We start from the raw sequence: 27,220 nt of genomic DNA, 5'->3' as shown, positions 1-27,220 counted from the left end.
CAGCTGTCCGTACGGGCTGTGACCAAAACAGCACCTTGCTAACATTGTAAAGCTAAGCGTGCTAACAACTAGCTGTAACGTACACACCATTGATTGACCGTCTGTTGATAAAAGTCAAACAAACACGCTGTTTGTGGGGTTGTTGTTGTTTTGGCTCCATAAACATTTAACTTCATTTGTCTCCCGTAGTAAATATTCCGGGTTTTTTTTTTATCTTCGAGCTCATCTGTGACTGTAATGTTGGAAGTTTGTTGAAATAGTTGATTGAAGCGCAGCAGTTCATTGTTTCAGCTCCCCAAGTCAAAAATGTACTTATTATCTTATTACGTTTAACTCCGTCTTAACTACTAAATATTTAAATTGCTTTATTTATCTCATTATGTCTTGCTTGTAAGAGTAAAAAAAAAAAAAAAAAACTACCCTCCTTCTTAAGAAAGAATAGTCTTCAATGTTGATTTCTTTTGCCCTCAAGTCAGTTCAAACCAAAGCAGTAAAAAGTACCCTGCCTTTGTCACAAATTTGTTCTTGGATGTTTTAAAAACAACAACAACAACAACATGATCGTGTTCCAGGTCCAGTGAGGATGAATGAGCAGGAGAGCGGGGTGGTCTCCTTTGATGAGTATGTGCGGCAGAAGGCCCGCACCGTGCCTCAGCACAGGATGAAGGAGTTCCTGGAGTCTCTCGCCAAGGGCCCGGAGGTGCTGCAAGAGTTCAGCCAGCAGGGAGGGGCAGCCAGCACCACCACGGCCATGGTGTACCAGCAGCAGGGTGCCAACTGTGTCTACACTGACAGCACGGAGGTGGCCGGATCTCTCTTAGAGCTGGCCTGCCCAGTAAGACCCTTCTATAATGGTTTTTGTTGTTGTTGTTGTTGTTCAATTATATTGTAACTATTGTTTGTTGTGGTGCAATCTGCTCTACTTCTAATATGCGCATGTTCCAAAACAGGTGCAGTTGACCTCAACGGAGATCTCACCCCAAATGCCTGTGCACCAAGGGTCGGAACAGCAGCTTCAAGTGCAGGTTAGTTTATACACCAATAAACGTAGCGCTGTTTCACCATACCGTGTGCCTTCACACACACACACATTCACACACTACTGGTGACAGAGCTACGACGCGATCGGGTGATGCTTGCGGTTCAGTGTCTTGCCAAAGGACCCTTTCGGCACGTGAACAGGAGGACACCAATGTTACAACTGGTGAGGAATTTGCTCTACCATCTGAGCCACAGCGGCCGTGGGCCAGAAACACCATCATCACTCAGTGTCGGGAGGAAAACAAATGACAGGGTGGTGTTTTGTGTGAGTTTACAAGTTCAATTCAAATTCATCTTAGTTGGATCTGCTTGTGACACAGGATGAATGACTCCTATTCGTAACCAGTTCAAAAGTTGTATTTATCACCAGTGCAGCAGTGCTCAACATGCTGACCTCAAACCTGTATTTACAGCTGTCAGAAGAATTCGATTTTAGTTCACTGTTAATTGCCATCCAAATAATTGGAATTAATGATTTCAAACCTTTTATACAGGGAAAAACGATGTGGAAATACTGATGGAAGTTGAACATTTAGTCCAGTTTCATTTAGCTTTTTTTATACATATAAATGGAGACAATTCTGAAGAATATGCAAAATAAATGCAGTCAGCTCAAATAATTGTAATTATGCAAAAATTGTAACAGGTAAGTTGAAAACTAGGTGACACCAGATAAACAACTTTCATATCAAATGAAATGAATATCAAATAAAAGCAATTCATCTTGTTTCTTTAATGTGAGTTGGGACATATGGGTCCATAAAGTCTCACATTCACTTGATCCTTTATTTGTTCACTTGGCATTAGCCTTGTTGCGTCATACTTGTGAGGAGACATGGCAGCAATTTCAAATTTCAAGGATCAACTATTCACCTTCTGCCAACTGCTGCACTTTATTCACTGACTGTAACCATCAAATTATAAATTTGACCAAGGTATAGAATGGAAAATTCCACATAAGTACTTTTTATGTGGAGAAAAGACTGTTCCTTTGGCAAATTTCCCAGTAAGCTGTTTAACCTATGGACTGTTTGATATGCCTCAGTTTTGATTCATGTTTTCCTAACAGAAATACCATTTTGATTTGGACCTAAAACTATCGTCATCATTATCAAAAAAAATATATAATCTAATTTATTTTTTTTTTTTTTTTACTATAGAAAACATGGGATTTATTTTATCATTGCCTGTTATTTTTTCACTCCCCCCTCTGTGCCAGGTTCAGATCCAGGAACAGCAGGGCCAAACAGTTGGCCAGGTTCTTCAGGTGGCCTCCCCCTCTCAGCACGACCTACATGGGATCTCGACAGCCCAGCTCGTCCAGCACGGAGAGCTCACAGAGGAGCAGCAACAGCAGGTACACAATTCAGTTCAGTCGCCCAAATCACGTGTATCCATGCGGTATGTTATTGATGTTTTGTGACTATGTTGACTGTGCTTCATAGATTCAGGCACAGTTGCTTGCTGCTGTAGCGGGAGGACAACAAATCCAGTTGTCAAGTGGACAACAAATCCAGTTGTCAAGTGGACAACAAATCCAGCTGTCAAGTGGACAACAAATCCAGTTACAAGGAACACAGCATATTCAGCTGCCGGGGGGTCAGCAAATTCAACTTCAGGCTGGCCAACAGATTCAGCTACATGGGGGGCAGCAGATCCAGATTCAGACCATAGAGGCCATGTCACCATCACATCTACAGGAGTCTCCCAGGGAGGCAGAGAGGAGGTCCGGCACTGCCTCAACTGTTCTCCAACCAGCCAAGAAGCGTAAGGTGGATGTCCCCCTAGCTGTTTCCTATGCCGTTCCACAGGGGCAGCAGGTGGCCACAGTTCTAACCATCCCTCAGGGGCAGCAGCAAAGCTATGTGTCCCTACGACCAGATTTGCTCACTGTTGACAGTGCTCAGCTGTACAGCACCACAGGAACAATCACAGGTCCCACAGGGGAGACCTGGACCATCCCCGTGTACTCCACTCCACAACAACAGGGTGTAACTCACATTGCGATACCACAGGAGACGTATAACACGGTGCAAGTTACTACCACCAACGGCAAGGACAAAATGTCCCCAAGTTCCTTATCAAGGTCTGCAGACATGCACTCAGCCTCCACTGCTACGCAGGAAGAAATAGTCCAGACTCTGTTCCCTGCACAGTTCATGAACGGGAACATTCACATCCCTTTGGCGGTGCAGACTGTCGGAGGGACTTACAACACGACACAGTCGGTACACATATGGGACCCAAACCAGCAGCAGGGCCAAGTCGAAGAGGGACAAGAGCAGCAGCTCCATCTGCAGGTCAGAAAATACTTTCTTTTTACAGCTATAGGCCAGACCGTGAGCAATATGGCTGGAACTGAATTTGTCCGAATCTTTATTCTCGTTTTTCTATCGCTGAATGCATAAACAATTCATCTTGAAATTAGTCTTGATGATGTGTCCTTATAGTCAGTAAATACAAAAAAACAATACCTGAAATCTCCTAAATATGCTGTTTGCTGTTTTTCTATCACTGTCAGAATCACTGTCACTGTCAGAATTTCCTTTTCTTTCTTGTATTTCAATCTTTTAGACAGACTGGAAGAATGACGATATAATCGCATTACCACTTAATCGTACTATTATCTAGCAGAATTATTACGTAATCGAGGTGTGTTTGCCCGCTTCCCAGAAAGCATTGCACAATCTGATGTTTTTTTTACTTTGCTTTTCATACAGGCTCAAGTGGAGACGGAGGCTCAAGCTGAACCCCCTACAGAGATTCTGGTTCCGGTCTCTCTGAAGCCAGAAGAGGGCCTGGAGGTGTGGCGCCTTTGGGTGAAGCGAAAAAACACTGAACTAAGCAAGCAGGAAAATATAAAGCTCGCACCCATAGGACGTAAGTAAACCTGCTACATTCATATTGGACATTTGTCAACTTACACTGAAACCAATGGAGGATTTCTGTTTTACTGACGCTCATTTAGGACTTCCTTTTATCCTGTTTGAGACTGAGGAATAAAGTAAACTTCATACAGCCTTCTCTCATCTCTCTGTGTGTCTGTCCAGGTCGTCAGCCTCTGCGTTTTCAGGAAGACTTGGTGTCCAGTGCTGTGGCTGAGCTCAACCTGGGGCTTTCCCTGATGACTCAGGAGGCACGAGGCTCAGAGGAAGAACAGTTTGCACCGGATGTTCTATATTATGTTTTCTTGTGTATACAGAAGGTCAGTGGCGTCCCCACGCTCAAACATTAAGATGCCCAAACAATATCTGAAATCACTCGTGAATGTTTTTGTATGTTTCTTTTTTTTTTTTTTTTTTTATAGTATCTGTCTGAAAATGGACGCGTGGATGATATTTTCTCCGATCCGTATTACACACGCTTTTGTGGGAGTTTACACAACATCCTGCACGACTGGAAACCCAGTGTCCATCCTTTAGGTGAGACGGAATCAATAATTTACAAATTCATTCTGTTGTTTTTATCGAGACGATGACGTATTTTATATTTTCACCTGCAGGTTATGTCATTCCGAGTCATGTGACAGAAGAGATGCTGTGGGAGTGTAAACAGCTTGGTGCACACTCACCAGCCACACTGCTCACAACGCTGATGTATTTCAATACTAAGTGAGTAACCACCACTCGCCATCGAGTGAACCTGAATTTCTTTGGTGACACAGACATTTATTAAAGATGTAAATATGATTGTGGTCAAATATTCGTCATAGGTATTTCCGCCTGATAACACCTGAACAGCACATGAAAGTAGCTTTCTCCAAGGTCCTAAGACACACAAAGAAGAACCCCGCTAATGCCAAGGACAAAGCAACCAGTATTCGCCTTCTTAAAGGACAAGGGCCACAGAGTGGCGGACAAAAAGGTGCTCGGTTTAGTCACATTCATGCTGACGTCTTTCTGCCAATTCCAATAGCTGCTGATCACCTGCTGTGCGACGTCTCTTTCAGGAACCGATGACCCATATGAAGAGCAGATCGAAGATCCTGAGAATCCTCTTCGTTGTCCCATCAAACTTTATGACTTTTACCTCTTCAAATGGTGAGGGGCAATCACTACAAAAATATTGAACTAAACGAGGTTGTTCTTTAGTATGGACGTCAAAATCTTAACGCCCTTCTTCTTTTCCAGTCCTCAAAACGTCAAAGGCCGTAACGATGCGTACTACATGACTCCAGAGCCTGTCGTGGCACCAAACAGCCCGATGTGGTTCTCGTCTCAGCCCTTTTCGAGTCAGCAAGTGGAGCACATGCTGGCTCGCATCATCGTGGTCCGAGAGATCCAGGAGATCATGGGATTGAGCTAAAAGGAGAGGACTGGCTGGACTCGAGGTCGTTGACTATGCAGTACCCATCCTGACTCTATATACCTTAATAGCCATCAAATAAAGTGGAATAACGTCTGAAAACAATCTTTTCCTTCTGAGGAGAGTATCATGATTACACCCGCCACATTCATAGGTTTTTGTTTTCTGTTGGTGCGGTGGACTCTTCTTTCTCTTGGCTACTTTTGTAAACAATCACCTCTGTAACCTTTGAACCTGCAAGTGAGCAAGGCCTGAGTCTCAGCACTGCTGGGTCACAATTGATCTCGGCTGAGAAGCGTCGGTATATTTTCCTGTAGAGATTGATGTTATCAATATCACAAAGATATTTAATCTCTCACTTCTTAACCTCACAGACCTTTAACGCCGTCTTACTTCTCTTGGAGGTCCCACTGGGATGCAGCAAATCTCAGACAATTACAGGGACCACTGCTCACAAATGTTTTGTATACTGACTGCATTTTGGACCATGTATTGATATGTTCAAAGCTGAAAAACTTGTGCCTGTTTTTTCAAAAACAATGTCATAACTTATGCTTGTGGATCCTTGAGTGAGTTGAACTTCAACTATTCACAAGGTCAAGTGCTATATTGTAGTCATTCAGGAGATTGGAAATATTCTTTCTCAGGTCAAAGCTAGCTATTGAAACACCCATCAAGGATTTTTGCCAACTTATTCCTCCATGTATGTGTGTGTATAGTAGGTTATTAAACAAGATATGCCGATGGAAACATCCTCGTTTCAAGAGTCGTCTCAAACAATTCAATTAGCACTGTGTTGGCTAACAAGTAATTGCAAGCCTTTTAATAATGCTTTGGTGTGACATTTCAATTACAGGAACAAGTAGTTGTATTATAGCTCCAAAGCTTCATTTATTATTAAAAAAAAAACACTATATATTTGTATAGCAGTGTACAGTCACACACTAGGTTCCACATTGTTCACAAAGAGCCTCCTGATAATCTCTCATAGCAGTGCAACAATAACCCAGCTTGCTATTCGAGTTCCTATTTAATTTAAATGATGCTTTATTTCTCCCTGTATCACTCATAAATGTCTTGTAATTCTGGATATGGGTTGGATTGCAAAGAATCTCCACAATCCCAGAGATCCGTTTCGTTCTCTTTGGCGACACCTGTGGTGATAAGCGGTAATTACAGCTATGTTTCTGGACATCCCAAAGGTCCAAACAGTGTTGCCTGTGTGACATCAGAGGTATCACCTTGATATTCTTCTCAGTACACCGCTTCACACACACACACACACACACACACTGCTACACACTCACACACACGGGAGTTGAAGAGCTAGTCTTGCATTAGCTCCGCCTTCTTTCTCTGGCAGAACAACTGCTGCTGAGTGATGGGAAACACTTGCATGTGAATGTTGCCACAGACACCCAGCTTGTTCAGTCTGTAGTGCTGCAAATGCTTATTAATTAATTCTGCATATATTTTATTTATCCACAATTAAGCCACCGTTTCACAGCCACAATTGTACCAGCGAAGTATTGGGTGAGCCGATGACGCGGGCAGGTGTTGGCAGTGTTTTTGTAGTTACTCTCACTGGCAGGAGGCAGAGACAAAAGTTCCACATTGCAGGTTTGAATGAAACTCTTTGGGATTATTATTTGAACAAAAAAAAAAGCACAGAGATGGTTATTTTTCATCTTTTTTTATCAGGAAGTGTTAAATGTAGTTGACTCAGTGTCTGTGTGAAGTATTTGGGCAGGGGGCAGGACACGTTGATGTCAACCTGGCTGGTTCCAGGCAGCGTTAACTGTCGCGCGTGCAGGTGAAGAGGAAGATGCCGGATCTTGCTCTGTTCCAGACCGAGCTTTCCAAGCATACGTTCCGGTAATTTCTGTGGACCAAAATGTATGATGTAGTTATTTAGTAGTGACTGGTGATAAAAAGAAACTTAAGTCCTTGCAGAAATATGGGTCTCCGTGTTGCACCTGTATATGTGTAATTATGTTCCACAGCTGACATGGATAAACTAACTCATTGACAAGATTAAGCAGATTAAAAAAAAACAGGAATGCAATGACTCCCAATTGGGCAGTTTTAACGATCGGTGAGAGGAGTCGCACAACTTTAAATTGAAATATGTGGGACGGAGGTGAAAGTACGAGATGCTGATTGGCTCGGGCAGTTGGGGAGTCATCCCGGCCCTTAACGTGACAGATAACATTACAATACAGTTACAGCGCTGCCACAAAGGCCATCTCTAATGCTCATGTTAGGCTTCCGAAAGTGGAAACAGCCAAATACGACACGAGCACTGATCTGTCAAAGTGATGGAGAGTATGTAACTGTACAGGCCAGCAGTGGGACCATTATTATCAGCAGCTCTATGTTTGTTTTTTTATGTCAACACTTTCCTCACTTATTTCTTGTTGAGTGTGCACCGCAATTTGTTATTTTTTATTGCCATTAAGCAAGAATTATTTGAGAATATAACAGCAAGAGTTGAACACAAACAGCATCTGTAGCAAAGTCTGACATGACAATACAAGAGTAGTGTTGCGTTACGCAGGTAGAAAGTGGGATTTGTGACCCACTATTAGGCTCTTAATGGGATTGATGTTTCTGCCTTCTTTAATTACCACTATTTAAATCAGTCACCCCATCTACTGCAGTGCAGTGTAAACGTGCTTTACCTGGGGTGCCAATTTGCTCCAGTGGGAATATTTATGGTCACCAAGAATGGGGCATGCCACAGCAAACGCCATATGAACCCGCATCTGGTGCTTCACTCCTGTGGACACAAGAGAGCAGATCAAGTAGAAAATGTTCCCAGAAAGAAATTCATTTGGCAGTTACTTTGAGGGACAAATTCCCCCATCGTACCAGTAAAAGGCTGGAGCTCCACAAGGCTGCAACCATTGCTGCTGTCCAGGACTCTGTACTTGGTCAATGCGGGATGGGCCTGCCGATTGGTTCGGACCTTGGTTACACCATCGCCTGCGTCGTTCATTCTAAAAAGAGGACTGAGCGCCATCTGAAATTAAAGAAGAGGCTATGAGACTGGAGAAACTATGCGCATCAATGTGTATACTTCAACAACGCCACCACTAATCATTAACTCGAGATTTATTTTAAAGACTTGTAGATAGCAAATATACAGCAGGATAATAATGTGACCAACAGTAAAAAAATTAAAAAAAAAAAAAAAGAATCCAAAGCATTTAATGTACCGCAAAACAGACCAAAAAAAAACTTGTGAGGCTACAACGAGCACATGTTTGGTGTTTTCTCTGTTCATTACATCCATTAATGATCTCAATTTCTGTTTAAGCATCAAAACCACAGAAGAAGAGACACCTTGAAGTGCGGCTGAGGACCGGTGACCTCTCTCTCTATTATGGGAATGTCAATCAGCCCTTCGGACGGCACAGGAACACCAACCGTGACGACCCTGAAGAAGAACATTGAAGACGTGAAAGCGTGACGGACATCCTCGGCTAAACTGCAGCATGCGGTGCCACTGTGAGGACGCACGATCTTTCAGTCCTACTTTAACCTCTACTCTTTGTCGCCATCCTTCAGCTCACCAGTATTTCTGCTGCACTTGGTTGTTTCTGTTCAGGGCGAGTACGCGCTCCACCACTTCTTCACTCCTCGCCAGCAGCAGGGTTCCCGTTGAGTCCTTTTCCAGACCCAGACAGGGGAGCAGCTGAGAATCGGACTTTATCTTCATCCCGTCCATCATTTTGGAGAGAACAGGAAGCACGGAGGAGATGGACGTGACCCCGGAGTCAACTGAGAAGACGACAACAACAACAATGTTGCGATATCACAATATGTTTAGATAATAAAGTACTAGTAACAGAATATACACTCACCGAGACTTTTTTTTTTTTAAATACATTCGTTTCCATTAATGTGCAGAATAATCTTTAGGGCTATAAAATGTCACAAAATGGTGAACAATGTCCTCAGAGTCGAGGAGTAACAACTTCAAATTGATGGTTTTGTCCAATCATCAAACCAAAACACAACAGTAGTACAAAACAGAGTAGAGCTCATTAAAATGTTAATCACAACACAAAGATTTAACATTGAAATCATTTAGTCCAGAAAAAGTCCTCAACATGCAGATTCCAGCTCCTGAACTGAGTGCATGCGGCTGCTTTACTGTGTTAGTACTAAACTGAATACCTTTAAGTTTATGACTGTGGGTTGGACAAAACAAATCATCTATAAAGATGCCATATTGGGTCTCGGAGCTTTTGATTCTGAATATCTTCAACATTTTAAAGATTATACAATTAATGTATTAATCGAGAGGATATTAAACAAACGTACCGACGATACAAGGAATCCTCCGTTCCTCTCTTAAAACTAATTCCACACATTCCCAAACATAAAACAAGCGTTCTTCTGTAAATCCCACGACATGAGGCAGCTCTGTTGATTTGTTTACCTCGCACAGGGACACCGTAGGGTTTGTTGATGACAGCCACATCTTTATCCCGGTACAGCACACTTCTGTGGAGGTGTTTGGCCAGCACGTTAGGGTGCACGTTTTGCAGCTGCAGACTGAAACGCTTCAGGTCCATCACCCTCCTCTGCTGGCCGGACAGCTGAGGCTCTGGTGCCCCCGTCTTCGTCCCCTCCTGCTGGACCTTCCGGGCCAGGTCGATCGCTCTCAGCCGCGGTTTCTCACCGGTGTCGGAGCCTGCAGCGTGTCCGGGGGCAGTCGCCTGCCCCCGGCAGCAGTTAGTCTGCGGTTTAACCCGAAAGAGGAGGCCGGAGCTCCGGTCACACATACGAGCTGCTCGTCTGAAGCTGTTCATTGTGGCTCTGTGGAGCTAATAAAGCCACATGAGCGTCGAAATACAAACCGTGTACTCTGAAGGAGGAAACGTGCGCCCTTGTTAAACACTTCCGGGCCATTGCGTTTCAGAATAAAAGCGTTTTCCACTCAAATTGAACCGAAAAAAAAAGAATATGTTACATCAAATATGTCAATAATTTTAATAGTGAAGATGCCATAACGTAAACTTATTCAGTCATTTAAATGCTATTCTTGACTTAAAAATCCAACAACAAACCGTATGAATATTATGACTAATTTCCTGCAGTGTCGTAATTTCCTCTTTTGTGACACTAGGTATGCTCGTTTTTATGTTTTTTTTATTTCTACCGACCGGTTCGTTGAAGCCGTTGAATGCAATGGGAATTGGACAACACCGCCCGCCTGGTAGATACCGAGTGTATTATCACTCGAGCCAGTAGGAACTGATTATAGACTATGTAGGTACTGATGCATGTTGTAGTGTATTTTGGTTAGTGCTGTTTTTTTAGTGAAAATGTAAGACCTTGATCAGCTTCAGCGGTCTAAAGGACGATTATCATGCATGGCTTGGCCAAACAGAATTTATTTGCTGAAGGAGAGGACCGCAGTTTTGTTTTACACTGTAAGTTTTTAATTGTGTATTAAAAAACGTGCCGCCGCTATGAGGATCACAGACGGCGTGTTACGGAGCTTCAGGGTTGCCAGGACCTATCGAGAAAATTCACAGAAAGTCAACTGTGTGGACTACAGCCCCAATGGTGAAAATGCGATCTCAAGCGGCGACGACGACTGCATCGTTTTATATGACATCCGAGAGGGAAGGTAAGTGGGTATCATTAAGACATAAAGAAAAATCAAGTGTAAACAGTGTGATTAACTTTAAGACTAAACTCAAATGTAAGTGCATTTTTTTTTTTTTTTTTTTTGCCCTGCGTGAACATCTTTAGATGAATTGGTCAATGTGAGTGTATCTTTATTGTGGTAGTGCTGCATGTTTCCGGTGTTTTCAGGTCCATGATTGACATGTCTTTTTTTGTTCTGTCCTTCCACAGACCTAAAAGGACCCTGTACAGCAAGAAGTACGGAGTAGACCTGATCCGCTACACCCATGGAGACACTCAGACGGTGGTCTACAGCTCCAACAAACTTGATGGTGATAACTCCGCACAAAGCGCCAAACAGGGAATAAACACCACAACTCAATGTGATAAATTCTGGAAAACAGAATGTGGTTTTGTATCTTTCAGACACCATCCGATACCTGTCACTCACTGACAACAAGTTTATCAGATATTTCCCAGGTCACACTGCGAGGTGAGTAAAGGCAACCGAGGACCAACCTGAATTTTGATCAAAATGTAGTGTCATGAATGTGAGCAAATCGAAGATCACTACAAAAGTATGCACATTATATGGAGAAATACAAAGTAAATGCATACTCTGTATTTTTGTGCTCGGAGATATATTTACTGTGAACATGTCAAGCTCTGGGCTCCACCAATCAGATTAAATCAAGAAGCCAGAACTTTTATTTTGCAGGAATTTTTTACATGCCATGTCTTTGAAGATTATATTCAAACATGCTTTTTTTTTTTTCACGTGTACTCGATGTTCTACAAATACACAAAGAACATGACATTTTTAAAAGGCATTCCTGAACAGCTTGTTGTCGTCAAATACATAAATTACCAAGTTTGACTTAATTTGATCTGGTCTTGAAGACGATGCACTCCTTTATGGTTAAAGTCAATGTGTTTCTTGTACCAGGGTTATTGCTCTCTCCATGTCACCAGTGGATGATACTTTTATCTCTGGCTCGTTGGATAAGACGATCCGGATCTGGGACCTGCGCTCTCCAAACTGCCAAGTGAGTAGTCCGTGAACTGGCAAATGACACTTCCTCCGCTCTCGCCATGTTCGGCAGTTACTTAGATGTATAATTACAGACAGCTACTGCAATACCAGCTGGTGCTTTGTATGCCAGCAGTCAACTAACTAACCCCGTTTTAATAAGCATTTGTCCTGAGACCACTGAGGGTCTCCAGTCCTGCTTTAGGAACCACTTCTTACACTTACATCTGCTCAGATGTAAAACTGGACCAACACGCAGCAGCTAAAACACAATGTTGTAAAATATTCTACCATAAACAAATACTAAGTTGAAGGAGACACATTAATATCAAAATGTATAAAAACCCTTAAATACAGAGGCGGGAATATGGTGGTAATTCTTTTGCATATTTCCTCAAAATCCCGACTTCCTGTTGAAACTTGTCACTGATTTCCTTTGTGTTTGTTTGTGTTTCAGGGTTTGACTAACCCACTGGGGAAACCTGTGTGTTCGTTTGACCCCGACGGGCTGATATTTGCTGCAGGGGTGGAATCACAGGCCATCAAACTGTATGACCTTCGTGCTTTTGACAAGGTACATTTCAGTGTGTCTGTGTTTGTGTGTGTATGCATGAATGTGGGAGCTGACCTTCAAAAAAACTACTATTACGATATCTTAAATCTTCTTGTTTAAAGGGGCCTTTTGCCTGCTTTGAGACGAGGTTTAATCGTGTTTGTGACTGGACTGGACTCAAGTTCAGTAACGACGGGAAACAGATTCTCATCTCTACAAACGCAGGGATCATCCGTGTCCTGAATGCTTTCAATGGATCTGTGCTTCACACTTTTTCAGTAAGAGACAAATAAACGCACCAAGCTATGTTTGTTTTTATATTGGTACATTTACTTTTAAGTAGCTGGAAGTGATCCTGTGTTTGCTCGTTTTAAGGGCTACAACAACAGTAAGGGCATCTCTCTGGAGGCCTGCTTCACTCCCGACTCACAGTTTGTCATGATCGGTGAGCTGAAACACTTTTGCTTTGTTTTGGGTCTTTTCCTGTCAGATCTCTGTTGTGACTGTGATGAAATCTGCCTCGTGCAGGCTCAGAGGACGGGAGAGTTCATGTTTGGAGCACTGAGAGCGGGATGAAGGTGGCCGTGCTGGATGGGAAACATCCAGGACCCATCAACACTCTACAGTTTAACCCCAGATACCTGACGTTTGCTAGTGCCTGCACGAACATGGTGAGAGCGAACAAATCACATCAATCTCTCCTGCTGGACAAACTGCTGTGAATATAATGTTCATTTCCATATGTTTTCTCTACAGACATTTTGGCTCCCTTGTGTTGAAGACTTATAGAGGAACCAAAAACACATCACCACCGTGCAGTGAAGTGGGATATAATAATGTGCTGGACTTTTTATGACTTAATAGTATGGTTTTTTTTCTTTATTTTTCTTTGTATTTGATGTTACAGTTTTTACCAACAGTATTTTTAAACTTTTGAAGAAGATTGAGTTGCGGTATCCGTGTAAAATATCACTTACCTTACTTTTTTTTTATTATTATTTATTTTTGCGAAGAGACATTTAGTTTACATTTTAGCCTTTTATGTACAATTTAACTGATTAATCCTCTGTTTTTGTTTTTTTACAAAAGGTTTGTTATTAAACCATTTTAATGTTTCTTAAAAAAGAGCTATTGTTTTTAATTATTTGCCATCAACCTAATTCTTGATATACATGCACATGCCAGGGTTGATAATAGTCATTTCCTCAGGAAGTTGAGATATTCACGTTCTTCAGTACAAAAGATTGATTTTGATGCTCTTTGTGTGTATGAATAATTTACAACCTTAAGCACAGTAAATAATACTGTGTCCTTATAAATATTTTTTTTTCTTTAGATGATTGTATGATGGGTGTATTGGTGATTTTCAACAATGACTCTGCACTAACGGCTGCAAACAGAACATCAGTCCATAAACTAGTTTGTGAACACACATGTAAGTGTGACAGAAGTGCAGGCAGCTTTATTTAGTTTGATGAATGGATGTTTTTTTTGAGCACATAAAGTGTGTCTTCTTGAAGTGGAGGAGAGGGTGGGAGCCACGTTGAATAATGTATAGATGCTTGGGTTGTGTACTCACCACTGAGTGAATAATGGATGATCCCATCACAGGTAACCTCACAGGTACACACTTATCTTTCTCTCACCCACATCCGTCATGTGTGTGTGTGTGTGTGTGTGTGTGTGTGTGTGTGTGTGTGTGTGTGTGTGTGTGTGTGTGTGTGTGTGTGTGTGTGTGTGTGTGTGTGTGTGTGTGTGTGTGTGTGTGTGTGTGTGTGTGTGTGAGAAAGATGTGTGGAAGGTTTCTGTGATAGTTTAAGCATTTAACACACATTTTTACTCTTTCACAATTTTTTTTCACCTCCACTCACTCCCCCATTTGTGTACACACTGTACACTCCTTTTGTGTGTGTTACGTCAGTGAGTTTGCTAGTGTCCAGTGATAGATCCATTTGTTCAGACCATTTAGGGGGCAACTCAACACGCAAGACGTCTGGAGCTCTTCACCTTACACTTCAGGAGGAGCAGTGTTTGTATCATCGTCACAAGAAACCACATATTCTCATATTTCAAAATGCTGAGTGGCTTAAGGTACCTCCTGCCTTATTCTCGCCTTTTAAATTTAGCTTTGCTGATCAAAATCACAAAACACACTGGCCACTTACGCCTGAAACGCCCAATAATTCTCAGTCCAGGGAACGATGTTGAAATGTTGCATCGCATTCTTGCTTTGGTGTCACGTTTCTGTGACCAGGTGGCTGGAATTTGAGATCATGCCATTGCATCTGCCTGATCTGATCGGACATTCTATGTGAATGATTGATAAAATGTCCTAACAGGTGGCAGCATGTGAAAACTCTGTACTGACCACTGGAGTCAGGAGCAGTGGATGTCTGCACAGCCTAGTTCACCTCACACACAGTACGGTACAGGACAGTATGTGACCTGCGAGAAGCTCCCCCGCTGAGACTATTAAGGTTGTGGTCATCGATACGCAAAGAGTTTTACATCAGGGGTTAGGGTGGCATATCCACTGACAGGCACGTTATTACTCATCAGCCACAGTTCCGCAGATTGTATTTCAGGTGTTAGGAAGCTCCTGAGTCACCCTCAAGGCGTTTATGTCACTGGTGCGCGTGGGTCCATCTGTCTGCCATCAGTGGAGAGCCAGCCTACCTGTTTCGCAAGAAGAGCGAGGACGCAGAGACCTGGACCTGGTCCTTCTTGCATTAGAGGAGTGTAAAATTTGACTGCCAAAAGATGTCACACCAAACTGGAATTAACGGTAAGTTCGTTTTTTTTTGTTTTTTTTTTTGTTATGAAACCTTTAAATTTACATTTACAAGTGCTTTTTCAAATTTTCTTTTTAGCCTCTGAGCTGTGCTGCGGCAAATACATCCTAATAATCTCACAGAAGGTATTCTGTAAACTGTAACGATTATTCTGCTTTGGTCACTTAACTTCATCAACTTCATTTATTTGTGAACAGTAATAATTGTGGACTGTAAAAGCTACACATCTCTGACATTTTCTGACTGACTTGGGTAAAATGTCTGTCCTCACTTTTTTGATAAATGTGATCGTGATGATTCGCACCTATAAACATGCATAGACAGTTTAATAGCACTGTATGTGTGTGTGTGTTATAGCATCTGGTAATTGGAGCGTAGGGGGGCGGGTTGACGGAAGCATACCTCTCTCACCTTTCTCACCTGATCTTACATCATTTATGAGACCGCTGTATTTGGTAACCATGGCGAGAGAGGAAGGAGTAAAATAAATAGCTATAACTAGTTTTCTTTGATAAAGATAAAAAAAAATTAAAAAATACAGGTTTGGAAGTTGTTATATTTCTTAAATTCTAATCTGTGGATGAGTCTTTGGTGCATTTTTGTCTGATCTCTGAGCTTCTTTAGGTAACAGCATGACCATCTGGCAGTGGATCAAATTTTCTTCCTGAAGTGGAGTCAGTTCTTACTTACCCAACTCTGTCTCACTTGCTTTCATTCCCCCCATCCTCAGTTTTGACTTGTCTGCCTTATATCTGGTTACTTCAGCAACATCTGAGCTGAAAGAGTTTCTGGCCCGAGCGAGGGGGGGTGCCATCAGAATAATGAAGATCATCATCAGAAACGGTAAACGCCAGATGTTTTTTGTATTCAGAAGCATTTTGACTTGTCCAGAATCTTGAGTTTGCTGACGCTTTTTGTTCTGCAGAGGAGTTGGTGCTAGATTTATGCAGAGAGCCAGCACAGAGCTGGGACAAGGATTACGACCAGTTCCTGCTTCCTCTGCTCACGCCTCAGGAGCCGTGCTACATCCTCTACCGTCTGGATTCCCAGAATGCACAGGGATATGAGTGGATCTTCATCGCTTGGTCACCTGACCAATCACCAGTGCGTCTAGAGATGGCAGATCACACACAAGTTCAGATGTTCTTCAGCTGCAATTATTCCAAAAATGTAAAAGAGTAAAACCTAAATGTCAGAGAGCATTGTTAGAAATTAAAATGAGAATAAAGGAGTCTATTAAAAACCTAAATTCATCTTTTTAATAACATTTAAATTTAGGTTTAGATTGTGGTTGTTGTTACTAAACACACATTGAAATTTAGATTTTAAAAGGATTGTTTCTGTGGTTTTACACAACAGCTGCAGGAAACTCCTTCAACATGTCTGGTTTGTAGATGCAGCAACCTCCAAAAGTGAGTTGGCAGGAGAGTTAAGCTGCTTTATGCTACTTTTGGGATTTAAATTGGAGATCTAGGCACAGCGATGAGACAAAAGTATAGTATGGCTTTAGCTTTTATTTCAAGAGCAAAAGTAGCAAAAACATGTGTTTCAATAAATAGATAAATAAAAAAATAAAAACAGATTAGAAACTGCATAAAAGCCATGCACAATTGAAAAAAGTCATTGTGTCTAAGAAAATATTATTTAAATATGCCCTCCAAGACATGGTAAATAACCATCTTTGGATAATAATTTTATGTCCGATTCAATTTGATCATGCTTGTATGTAAAGAGGTCAAAACTTTCCCCCTTTCAGCAGATAAATATGAACATGCCTTCTCGTCTCAAACTCTGCAAATACACCCTCCTGCACAGTGAAGCTCAAACATCCAAATGAAGTTAACAATTAGTCAAATATATATTTTTACTCAAATGATTACCCAGAGCAACACTCGGAAGTATAGAAAACCAAAGTAATGCAGAGTCCCAGACTGTAGTAACTAAGGTTGAAGTTCATTTTGTCCTCCTGTCTGTCCCGGTACCCTGCAGGTGAGGCAGAAGATGGTATATGCAGCCACCCGTGCCACACTGAAGAAAGAGTTTGGAGGCGGTCACATCAAAGACGAAATGTTTGGCACAGTCGAGGTTCGTAAAATCCCTCCTGCAGAATGAATGATCGTCTACTGCTTTTGATTAAGTACCCGTGTGTCGGTGTGTTTCTGTCTGCAGGATGACCTGTGCTTCCAGGGATACCTGCGCCACAAGTCCTCATGCTCCTCCCCAGCTCCTCTCACAGCAGCTGAGCAGGAGTTACAACGAATTAAAGTCACAGAGGTACACAAAAAAGAAGGCAGGCTGTCTAAACATGATACAAACCACATTTAACTTGTTGCGTGTGCTCATCCTTTATGCTTTTTTTTCCCTTCAGGATAAAGTTGTATGGGTACGTTGATTTTCTGTCAGATATAACAATTTAAGTGTGAGTGTGTGAGAGAAGGAGACAGATAAAAACAGTCCTTTATGTCCACAGGATGAATATAGACGAATTGGGACTCCAACAGCACGAACGAGGGTTTGTTATATCTCGTGTGTAGATGTTAATTTTATGCTTTTGTGTTAAGAGAATTAGTACATAACTTTATCTTTTTTTTTTTCTCCCTGCAGGTCACAATGGAGTTTGGCTTAGACAAAAGGGCACAGACTCTTCAGGGTCTTGCGTTCCCTTTAAAAGAAGAGGCCAAACGAGCCCTACAGCAGCTCAAGCAGAAACGCATCAACTACATACAGCTGGTGAGCCCTGACAGAAGATGTTTACTACTCATAACACTGTGTGCAACATGTAACATTCTCTTTGCAAACAAGCTGTAAATATGTGCTACTGTCAGCAAAATGCAAAGAAATCTGTAGTTCATGACTTGATCTTTGAACAAAGCTTGCTTGTGTACGTTGTGTTGCAGAGGCTGGATGTCGAGAATGAGACCATTGAGCTGGTTCACACCAAACCTACAGAAACCCATGAGCTTCCCTACAGGATTCCCATGGACTCACCCAGATACCACTTCTTCATGTTCAAACATTCCCATCAGGGCCAGCTGCAGGAGGCGCTGGGTCAGTAAACAGTCATCAAGTTCTCCACTTATCAAGTATCTCTTAGAAGTTCTGTCGCTTTTCTTGTAGTTGTAAAGAAACTGAATGGAGCTCCACATTAATAACACAGAAATGATAGCTTCTCGTAAGAAACGTTCTCAGAATGTTATTCTTGGTCTTTGTCAAGTGACCATGTGGAGTTCCATCCTCAAACTTAACCCTTTAATGTCCTCACCGAGAAAAATGCAAACGTTTTCTTTGCACGTTTTAGTTCCAACGGCAATAGTAACAACCATTTTATTTCTTTAAAAAGAGGCCTCTACCAAACGGTTGATAAGTCACAAATGAAAAAAAAACAATTGAGAAAAATTGGGGGGGAAATCGTAAAAACATCCTGATTTGCTCAGCATCATCATGCATTCAAACAGCTGCGAATTTGGAAAGTACCAGCCCCTCGAGGAGAGCGTTCACATGAGGACAACAAACAGACAACACAGCCGTCTCTAAAAAATCTGCAACTTTTCTGCTGTCAGAATAAAGCAAAGTGACAAACCATATTGTTGTCCTCCATGTCAACCAACACAGGCACCACATGCAGCTCAGGAGGGCAATATTATTTATACACTACATTCCTACACATTTTGATGTACTGCTTTTTTTGTAGTTGGCATTTAACAAAGTCTGGTGATTTCACCTTATTATCACTGTATTTGTGTGGAGAATAAGTACATTGCTTACATGTCACCGCAAATGTTGCCATGAAGTGCCAAACCTGCCTCTGGGTGCCCTCAAAAACCTCTGGCTTCCCTAGTGGGATATCCCTGGTTCAACAGGAGTTCATGTGTTTTCGCCCACTCAGATGCTGAATTTTGTCACTTCCAAGTTGCCAATAATAGATATATTTGTTGTTACGCCAAATAGAGCTAAAAGGAAAAAAAATTGACTTCCATCAGCTAAATGGCCAGAATGACTCTAAACCGTCACTGACTGAATCATATTGATATGATTCACTTGACACAGATGACGCAGAAGCAATAGACTGCTGAGCTGTTCGTGTCATTTACAGGGTCTGTACAGGTGGTTTTATTCTGAACTAAATGTGACAGCTTGGTCAAACGGCGGAAGTGAAGGCGGTCTAAATCAGCGTCGAACAATGACGCATTTATGTAGTTAAGAGCCACTGTGGCATCATCCTCCCGTGAATATTGACATGATGTTCTAGGAGCATTTTCTTCTTCACCCCTGTCGTAGCGTAAAGTTTGTCGTTGGTGGATGCGATACACTGTTCAGATAAACTTAAGCATTCGAGTCAGGTTGACGTGCCAACGTCCAAACAGCCTCAGGTCAACAAAAACTGGGCAGTAGTTAAGAAACTGTTACATGTGCTTCAAGTATCATCTACCAAACTTCATGTCTGTTCCAGTGTTCATATATTCAATGCCCGGGTACACCTGTAGCATCAAGGAGCGGATGTTGTACTCCAGCTGTAAGAACAGGCTACTGGATGACGTGGAGAGAGACTACCAGCTGGAGGTCACCAAAAAGGTACAGCTTACCCAAATCAACCACAGACAGAGGGACCCATCATCAGTAGTTTCATTGTCACCACAATGTAGAAACAAACTGCCCAATCATTGTTCTGCAGATGGAGATAGACAGCGGCGACGGTCTGACGGAAGACTTCCTGTATGAGGAGGTCCACCCGATTGAGCACACCTTAAAACAGGCCTTTGCCAAGCCCCGTGGCCCAGGAGGGAAGAGGGGCAACAAACGCCTAATCAAGGGTGCAGGCGAGAACGGGGAAGAAAATTAGACACTACACGCACCTCATAATACACAAGCAAACCGACACGATATCTAAGAATTGACTTGTTATTTGACTATTTAGCTTCTAGCCATTGCTTCTTTATTTTTACTTGAGGACATACATTCCATACTGAAAAGGAGGAAAATCCACCCTAAAGCAGAGTTCATTTATATATGAAGTTTATAAATCTGAACACTTTTGCGAAAGTGATGCTCCATCTTACAGATAAAATGTACAGCCTTGTTTCAAACCAAGCTGAACCATGAGTGTGTCAGTCATTACATATTCATGCTGTGCAGCCAAAGTTTGTTGACATCCACAAAAGTGGAATTCAACTTCTACCAAGGATCCGAATGTTTCAAGAAATACCAAATAGGTCAGGTTGTATAAAATAATCCACACATCTAGAAAATCAGTGGCTCTCAACTGGTCTAGCATCAGGACCCTCATTTGTCTTTGTCATTAAGTTGCGACACAAGGTTTTGAGCCTTACAAATTTATTTCTCAAAAAATAGCTAATTAATAGACAAAGTTTTCATGCACTGTTAAAAATATTAACAAAACAAGTGCAACAAAAGTGTAACTATGGCTAAAACCCCAATTAAATAAAAAGGTAGACTTATATTATATAAAAAGGTAGACTTATCTTATATTAAATAAAAAGGCAGACTTATCAAATCCTAACTCTGTTTACAAATTCTTGAATGAGAACTACTAATGTGACAATGTTTGTATTGGTTGTTACTGTCATGATAATGATGGCAGTGAAGGGCTACTGCACACGTGCTGCGTCACGGGAAACACTTGTCTTTAAAATAAAAGCATAGCATCAGAAACTCTGTAGACTTCAAATAAAAGATTTTTCCCTCAATTTCTTTTTTTTTTTTCATGCACACATTCACTCAAAAATAACCCCCGGACCTACTTTTGGGTCACGAACCACCAGTTGAAAACCACTAGGTGGGCTTTTTAAAGGGACGTTTTGCAATTATACTCCTTTGCACTAATAAAGAAAGATTAGATAATTGACTCAAATGTGAAGTTTAAGCCAGCGACTGGTTAGCTTAGCATAGAGACTGGAAACGGGGGGAAACAGCCAACCTGGCTCAAATAAACAAATAACTATTAGATTTCTGCTTCAGGGTGGATTATCTGTTATATTGCCTTGGCATATGCTGTGCCCACCGTTCACACTTTACCAGATCCAAATTTATCCACATCATTTGCAGTTGCCCTCATTGGTCACTTGATCAAGGCTTGATGACATTCAGATGCAGGCTGTTGTTTTACATGGTTCCACAATAAAATATTTTCTGTATTTTCTAGCGCGTGTATTCTCATTCCTTTCTCTTTGTGTGCGAGTGAGATCTTATAGTCATGCAGGCAGGCAGCAGCAGCAACACCAGGGGTCATGGCTCAGTAGTAGAGGTCAATTTGTTGTGTGTTTTCCAGGAAGGCTCTCTACCCAGAAGCCTTCAGCTGTGTGTTCTGCCGCTTTCATTCCTCAAGGGAAACATGGTTGAGTTGAACTTTTTTTTTCTTGGAAACAGGGTTCAGAACTGCATAGCAGCTTTCAAGCTGTCATTATCTCTGCACATGGGAACTGTGGAGCGGGTCCTAATGACCCTTGAAATGAACTGAACTGTATCTGAAGTCAGTGTGTCTTCAAAGAGTGAAGACACACTGACTTCAGATACCAGATGCCAGTTCATTAAAATAGATTTTCTTCATGATCATTTAACAAGACAAGATTAAAGTCTGAAAGTTTTTTTTGTGTGTAGAGAACTAGTGAATGAAATAAGGGATTGAGTGATAACATAATTACAATGTTTGCTTTATTATATAACATTAACTAAATGTTATTAAGTAGATAGATAGTTACTTTATTAATCCCCAAGGGGAAATTAAAAAATAAATAAAAAATTAAAGTACTTAAATGAAACTAAGTTAGAAATCACTTGTAATGTTGAAACCATACAATTGTTACAGAATATAATATAGAAATGCAGTACAATGGCTGGAAAACATTACTTCCATAAAACTTGAAAGCAGCATTAAACACATGCCAGAGTTGCACTGAAATCTGTGTCCCACGGGATCCTGGTTCATACCCTCACCCCTCCTGCCTAAACCCAACTGCACTCACAGATTGTTCAGTGTTACACCTGCCAACTGCATCAAGACAGGCAGAGGTAATCAGACCCTTATATACAGAATACATACCCAAACATTACCGGAAGTAATGCCATTGGCCTTCAACATAAGAGGTTTTTTTTTTCTTCACATAAGTAATGAAGGAAATCAATCAAAATCAAAAGAAAGTGAAGTTATGGATGATTTACATTTGCTAAATGAATATGCATGTAAATAAGTATAGATATAATAGGCTATAAAACATAATCATTAAGTTGCAAAACAATCCAGTGCATTTCTAAAACTCATAGCCTAATTATTTTTTTATGTATCACCCTGCTTCTTCTGATCATTTTTATTTGATTTCAAAAAAAATTTCCAATCACAATGCCACAATGCTACACAATGTCACACAATGTCACAATACTAAATTTGTAAAGTTATTTGATTTAATGAAGCCGCTTTTCAATACAATATTTTTGTTAGGTATTCCATGAACAGATTTGTGTGAGAGACTGACTGCACCTTTACACTGAAGCAACGGCTTTCTGATTAAAAAAGCAAAAAAAAAACAGGCATTATCAAATGAAACAGACAAAACTACCATTGAAGTACTGTTCATCTTTAGTTATAATTTCAAAGTTGTTTCAATATTAACCGAGGGTGCAAAAGTGATTAAGAATCAACGTTAGAGCTCAACGTAGATTCAATGAAATTAACGTTGACAATAATGTTGATTTAACACGGTTTCAAGGATTGTTTGCAATCTGGGTTGTCACGTCTAAAATCACGGCTTCAATTTAGACAGCAATGGAAAAACAGTCGATTTCCAGAAAGCAGACACAGGACGAGCTTATCTTAAAATTTGGCATTTCTACTGTTACTCCTGCTTTTTTTTCTAAGAAGATTTCTCAGCTCGTCTTCACAAAAAGTAGCTCCTTTGTCAGATTTTATTTTGAAGGCTGAGCAGGAAGCGGTGCGTGTTGACGGAGCCCCGTGAGCCTGCTGGCAGCAGCTCTCCTGTCACTGCGGGCGCTGAAACACAAAACCTTTCTGGGAAACAGATTCCGGGAACCTCTGTCAGTCCAGCTGAACTGAGCTGCTTTCTGTCCCGCACTTCACTGAATAAAGAGCTCACACTCCTCCTCAGTCTCACAGCTTCCACTGGTAGCAGACCAGACGGATGCATTTTCTCATTTTGACGACAGCAGATAGTTTTGAGGCATGTGTGTTTTCACTACCACCCGCCACAGTTGTGATATTTAAATAGTGTGAGATTATTTCGGACTTTTCTTTCGCTGCTTTTTAAACTGGTCGCATTACCTATGATTGTTCTTAATGTAAGGTAAGATTATTTGGTTAGTTGTAGCCATTTGATTGCATTGTGTACGCTGCTGTGCTTATTATCGCTATAACAAACGAATGCAGTCATTGTTTTATTATTATTATTATTATTATTATTATTATCATTATTTCCTGTTTTGTATGTAAATGTGTTATGTGTGTGCATAGGCTACGTATATGTAGCGTGTGCCATATGGCTTACATATATTCAGGCTACATAATAGCTACAATGAATTGATGTAACCTAGTTTGTTTGTTTTTTCCCCCTGAAGCGTTGGCAACAGCTGATGGGCCTCCACATAAATAAACAAGCAAATTACATCGGTATTTATTAGGTTGTGATTTAAAACACCTTTTTATTCCTGCATTTTATTTGGAAATATATGCTCGCATAATACAATAATGCCTGAAATTCCTGAAATATTTTAAGACTGCATCCCTTGGGCTACAGACCTGTTGATTTGTTATTTTACAGTTGTTTTTAATATTATTTTGTGTTGTTCCGTTTTTTTCCATGCTTTTTGTTGTTGTTGTTGTTGTTGTTGTATGTTTGGTTTTTAGGTTATTTTCTTGTTTTGGACAATGATAGTCACATAGCTAATTAAGATGATGATGATGATGATATATATATATATAAAATGCAACCAAAACAAATATTTTACATGATTCAGAAATTCAGAGCATATTTGGAACATAATTTAGTATAAACTTGCACACCAAAAAAATATAGTTTGATGGCTATTTTGTTTATCCTCCAACAGGACAGGTGTGCTAACAGTCAGAGATGGTTGCCCGGGCAGTGACCATTTCCCATCATGAAGACCAAGGAAGTTCATGCTGCCCACATCCTTCGCCTCCACCCTGGGATCCAGCAGAGGACCTCCGCTGCATCACCACCACCTTTCAGTACTTGCAGACCTCAGGTACAGCAGCAGCAATTTAATTTAATTAAAGTACAACATCTGACAGTTTCTACTTCAGTCCAGTTTACTTTATTCATTTGATATGATGAGGGTGATCTAACACTGTGCATGGCTCGCTGCATGATATTGTGGACAGAGCTAGAGTGATTTTTAGTAATCAAATCATATGGATATTTTCACCCAAACATGCATGTAAAAAAATAAACACAGACTTATATCTTTATCCCAGGTTGGTACTGGGGTTCTATCTCAGCGAGTGAAGCTCGGGAAGCTCTCTTGACGAAGTCTGAAGGGACATTCCTTGTGCGGGACAGCAGTCACCCTCAGTACATGCTGGCCCTGTCGGTGAAGACCCGCTGTGGCCCTACCAGTGTGCGGATAGAGTACAGCAGGGGCTGTTTTTGGCTGGACTCCATTTCCCCTGGCCTGCCTCACCTGCAGACCTTTCCTGATGTACTCAGCCTTGTACAGCACCACACCGTCTCAGGCCACACGCGACAGCATCAGACATCCGATGACATCCACCCCCAAACGAAGCCTGAGCCTGCACAGCACACAGCTAAAGACAGCGGAGTCCCTCTGAAGCTGAAGCACCCCTTACACAAACTGGAGATTTTCCCTTCTTTGCAGCACCTGACGCGCCTCACCATCAACAGACACGCAAACTGCCCCAACCAGCTGCCCCTCCCAAAGTCTCTGCTGCGCTACCTGAAGGACTACCCTTTCTCTATATGAGGATCTCCTCCCTTCGACAGAGGACAAAGAGACAAGATTGTGATCAGGGTCACCCTCCGTGACCACATGCTGCGAATCCAGAACAGTTTGAGATGCTTGGCAGCAGAGAACGTTATGGTTTCAGTACCCTAAACCTCAGTGTGACCAGTGCTACTGCTGTTCTTCAAAATTTTGTTTAAGTTATTTTTATATGTCTGTTTCAGCTACTGTGATATGTGCAATGCTAAGTTGATGTGTTTTTCTTTCTCCGTCTTTTTGTGTGACCTACTTGCCACCATTAAGAAGACAAAGTAGTTGTTAAACCAGTGGTCTCAGGTGTTTTTTTTCACCAGGCAGCCTCAACTTTTAAGTAAACCAGTAAAAAGAAGCTACTGTTTGATTTGCTGATCGAACAGAGATAGCTTTAGACATATTTTTGGTTTGTGTCTTAAGATCTCTGGTTTTCTCTACTTTGGAGCTCACTGGGGGGTTACATTTACAATGGAGCGTTGAACAGAGCGATGTTTATTCACTCTCCACAAAACCAATGAACTTGATGAACCACCACCAAAACTAACAGTGGTCTTGTGTAACACTTGCAACCTCTGGGCACACAAAATTACAGAAATTCTTCAGAACATGTCTCCTCAAATTATTATCAGTTTCTGTTCTGGCTCTCTTGGTGTAGCATAGGTTTTGATGATTATCTGCCAGAGTCTGGAGGCTGCGTGGGATATGAGAGATTTGTCATTGTAATGACTCTGGCTTGGTTTTGTTTAATATAATTAAGTCCAGCCAGTATAATTGAGAGTCTAAGTAGTTAGGGGGTCATTGATAATTTTTTTTAAAAAAAACCTGTTGTATTAATGCAAGAAGATCAAGGTCTGACTATCCCTACATGACATGCAGACTTGATGTGAGTTCACAAGTCAATTTTAAACCGTTTTTATTACTGTTTTCATGGAAACGCGTCTGAGTTTGTTTCCACGAGTTTGAACTGTGCAGTGCTGAGAAAGCCTCTTATCAGGATTAGAGTAAGAGCTGCAGTTATTAATACACTGCTGCACTAACTGAGAACGGCCTGTCTCTCCCTGCCTCAACTTGCCAGTTCTGAAAGCTTTAAACCATTTCTCAGTCCACAGTCAAAGGATCAGCATTATCAATACACTCTTCTCAAGACAGTCTCTATTAAGATCGTGTTTCTGTTTATTAGTGTAATGCTATTTCATGCAGATTTAATGCAATTACCAACACTTGGCATGTGTCTGTGTGCTCAGATCAGAGTAAAAGTGGCACAATGTAAAAATACTCCATTGCAAGTCACAAGTACACGTCTTATTCTGGAAATGTAATTAAAACATACAAAATAAATATACTCGTAACACAGATGAGTCACTTTCAGTGTGTTATATTATTACATGTATCATTTTTATCATACTCATAGATTATTTAATGTGTTTCAATATATCTGGTTGGGATGCGAACTAATCTTAAATCTTTATTTGGCAAACTTTAAGTCTGGCTTTATGGATCTTATTTCAGAAGATAATCTTATCTTGTAAAATGTTGAATTTACAAAGCAAATCCTAACAAAAAGGGGTTTACTGCATGTAAACTAGTTTGTGGTCATTTTATTAAAAGCAATTTTCTTTTAGTGTTTGCACCACTAAATATTACGCCAGGTATGTGCTGTGGGAAATATGTCAGGGCATGTAGTATACGGTCACACAGCGTGCACTTGCGTGACAGCACTGATGTGGGCAGTAGTGCTTCTTGAGCTCGATGCCCGTGCCAACTTTAAAACCATTGTTGATTTCGGTGAAAGAAGGTCTTATTACAGAAGTCATGTTGACATGTCACAGTAGGACTGCAGCCATGTAGTTGCTTCATTGCCACACAAGCTGCCTG

General features: G+C 41.2%; 5 protein-coding genes across 7 annotated transcripts in view; 4 read left to right on the top strand and 1 right to left on the bottom strand.

Annotated features, from left to right (window-relative positions):
* The window catches only part of LOC138623645 (transcriptional regulator QRICH1-like), a 6,971-nt gene extending 873 nt beyond the window's left edge, over window positions 1-6,098 (top strand). Inside the window, exons 2-12 of the mRNA XM_069703278.1 lie at window positions 573-835; window positions 951-1,025; window positions 2,261-2,398; window positions 2,487-3,341; window positions 3,762-3,921; window positions 4,092-4,246; window positions 4,349-4,463; window positions 4,544-4,652; window positions 4,754-4,905; window positions 4,991-5,081; window positions 5,172-6,098. Coding sequence (XP_069559379.1) covers window positions 584-835; window positions 951-1,025; window positions 2,261-2,398; window positions 2,487-3,341; window positions 3,762-3,921; window positions 4,092-4,246; window positions 4,349-4,463; window positions 4,544-4,652; window positions 4,754-4,905; window positions 4,991-5,081; window positions 5,172-5,346 — 2,277 coding nt within the window. The 5' untranslated portion in view covers window positions 573-583 and the 3' untranslated portion in view covers window positions 5,347-6,098. The remainder of the gene's footprint in view (window positions 1-572; window positions 836-950; window positions 1,026-2,260; window positions 2,399-2,486; window positions 3,342-3,761; window positions 3,922-4,091; window positions 4,247-4,348; window positions 4,464-4,543; window positions 4,653-4,753; window positions 4,906-4,990; window positions 5,082-5,171) is intronic.
* Window positions 6,099-7,023: 925 nt separating this feature from the next.
* On the bottom strand, window positions 7,024-10,254 carry LOC138623648 (pseudouridylate synthase RPUSD4, mitochondrial-like). The gene is made up of 6 exons (XM_069703282.1): window positions 9,794-10,254; window positions 8,922-9,129; window positions 8,692-8,785; window positions 8,218-8,368; window positions 8,028-8,125; window positions 7,024-7,228 (listed from the first exon to the last, which is right to left on the bottom strand). The coding sequence occupies exons 1-6, from the start codon at window positions 10,164-10,166 to the stop codon at window positions 7,031-7,033; spliced, it is 1,122 nt and encodes a 373-aa protein (XP_069559383.1). The 5' UTR covers window positions 10,167-10,254; the 3' UTR covers window positions 7,024-7,030.
* A 372-nt stretch (window positions 10,255-10,626) lies between these two features.
* LOC138623644 (WD repeat-containing protein 82-like) lies at window positions 10,627-13,907 on the top strand. The gene is made up of 9 exons (XM_069703277.1): window positions 10,627-10,990; window positions 11,221-11,321; window positions 11,416-11,482; window positions 11,936-12,035; window positions 12,477-12,593; window positions 12,695-12,850; window positions 12,948-13,017; window positions 13,101-13,243; window positions 13,329-13,907. Exons 1-9 carry the CDS (start codon window positions 10,830-10,832, stop codon window positions 13,359-13,361), a joined length of 948 nt encoding a protein of 315 aa, XP_069559378.1. The 5' UTR covers window positions 10,627-10,829; the 3' UTR covers window positions 13,362-13,907.
* Window positions 13,908-15,332: 1,425 nt separating this feature from the next.
* Window positions 15,333-20,422, top strand: LOC138623643 (twinfilin-2-like). Its single transcript, XM_069703276.1, has 9 exons — window positions 15,333-15,357; window positions 16,130-16,207; window positions 16,290-16,468; window positions 17,354-17,449; window positions 17,534-17,638; window positions 17,969-18,094; window positions 18,262-18,412; window positions 19,815-19,936; window positions 20,037-20,422. The coding sequence occupies exons 1-9, from the start codon at window positions 15,333-15,335 to the stop codon at window positions 20,202-20,204; spliced, it is 1,050 nt and encodes a 349-aa protein (XP_069559377.1). The 3' UTR covers window positions 20,205-20,422.
* Window positions 20,423-23,386: 2,964 nt separating this feature from the next.
* Window positions 23,387-26,150, top strand: LOC138623642 (cytokine-inducible SH2-containing protein-like). Of its 3 annotated transcripts, none has more exons than XM_069703273.1 (3): window positions 23,387-23,676; window positions 24,437-24,598; window positions 24,828-26,150. In XM_069703273.1, exons 2-3 carry the CDS (start codon window positions 24,460-24,462, stop codon window positions 25,331-25,333), a joined length of 645 nt encoding a protein of 214 aa, XP_069559374.1. In that variant the 5' UTR covers window positions 23,387-23,676; window positions 24,437-24,459; the 3' UTR covers window positions 25,334-26,150. The 3 variants fall into 3 exon arrangements, with proteins under 3 accessions (XP_069559374.1, XP_069559375.1, XP_069559376.1); XM_069703274.1 differs by lacking the exon at window positions 23,387-23,676 and adding an exon at window positions 23,960-23,999; XM_069703275.1 differs by lacking the exon at window positions 23,387-23,676 and adding an exon at window positions 23,961-23,999 and having other exon boundaries at window positions 24,442-24,598.
* The last annotated feature ends 1,070 nt before the right edge of the window (window positions 26,151-27,220 follow it).

Source organism: Brachyistius frenatus, unplaced genomic scaffold (assembly GCF_029030835.1).
Source record: "Brachyistius frenatus isolate BFR_SWC_R1_liver_20210118 unplaced genomic scaffold, ASM2903083v1 Contig_45, whole genome shotgun sequence".
NCBI classification, from domain to species: Eukaryota; Metazoa; Chordata; class Actinopteri; family Embiotocidae; genus Brachyistius; species Brachyistius frenatus.
The sequence above is the reverse complement of the archived record's forward strand: the minus strand, read 5'-3'. Positions and strand labels throughout refer to the sequence as shown.

What these genes read in the sequence shown, in the direction of transcription:
- LOC138623648 (XM_069703282.1), bottom strand. Translation starts at nt 10,166, where the DNA reads ATGAACAGCTTCAGACGAGCAGCTCGTATGTGTGACCGGAGCTCCGGC. An exon ending in CAAGTGCAGCAGAAATACTG is followed by an intron (nt 8,786 to 8,921) that starts GTGAGCTGAAGG and finishes GTTCTTCTTCAG; the next exon opens with GGTCGTCACGGTTGGTGTTC. An exon ending in GGAGCTCCAGCCTTTTACTG is followed by an intron (nt 8,126 to 8,217) that starts GTACGATGGGGG and finishes TTGTGTCCACAG; the next exon opens with GAGTGAAGCACCAGATGCGG.
- LOC138623644 (XM_069703277.1), top strand. Translation starts at nt 10,830, where the DNA reads ATGAGGATCACAGACGGCGTGTTACGGAGCTTCAGGGTTGCCAGGACC. An exon ending in TATGACATCCGAGAGGGAAG is followed by an intron (nt 10,991 to 11,220) that starts GTAAGTGGGTAT and finishes GTCCTTCCACAG; the next exon opens with ACCTAAAAGGACCCTGTACA. An exon ending in CTGTGCTTCACACTTTTTCA is followed by an intron (nt 12,851 to 12,947) that starts GTAAGAGACAAA and finishes GCTCGTTTTAAG; the next exon opens with GGCTACAACAACAGTAAGGG.
- LOC138623643 (XM_069703276.1), top strand. Translation starts at nt 15,333, where the DNA reads ATGTCACACCAAACTGGAATTAACG. An exon ending in GCATCAACTACATACAGCTG is followed by an intron (nt 18,095 to 18,261) that starts GTGAGCCCTGAC and finishes GTTGTGTTGCAG; the next exon opens with AGGCTGGATGTCGAGAATGA. An exon ending in CCAGCTGCAGGAGGCGCTGG is followed by an intron (nt 18,413 to 19,814) that starts GTCAGTAAACAG and finishes TGTCTGTTCCAG; the next exon opens with TGTTCATATATTCAATGCCC.
- LOC138623642 (XM_069703273.1), top strand. Translation starts at nt 24,460, where the DNA reads ATGGTTGCCCGGGCAGTGACCATTTCCCATCATGAAGACCAAGGAAGT. An exon ending in TCAGTACTTGCAGACCTCAG is followed by an intron (nt 24,599 to 24,827) that starts GTACAGCAGCAG and finishes TCTTTATCCCAG; the next exon opens with GTTGGTACTGGGGTTCTATC.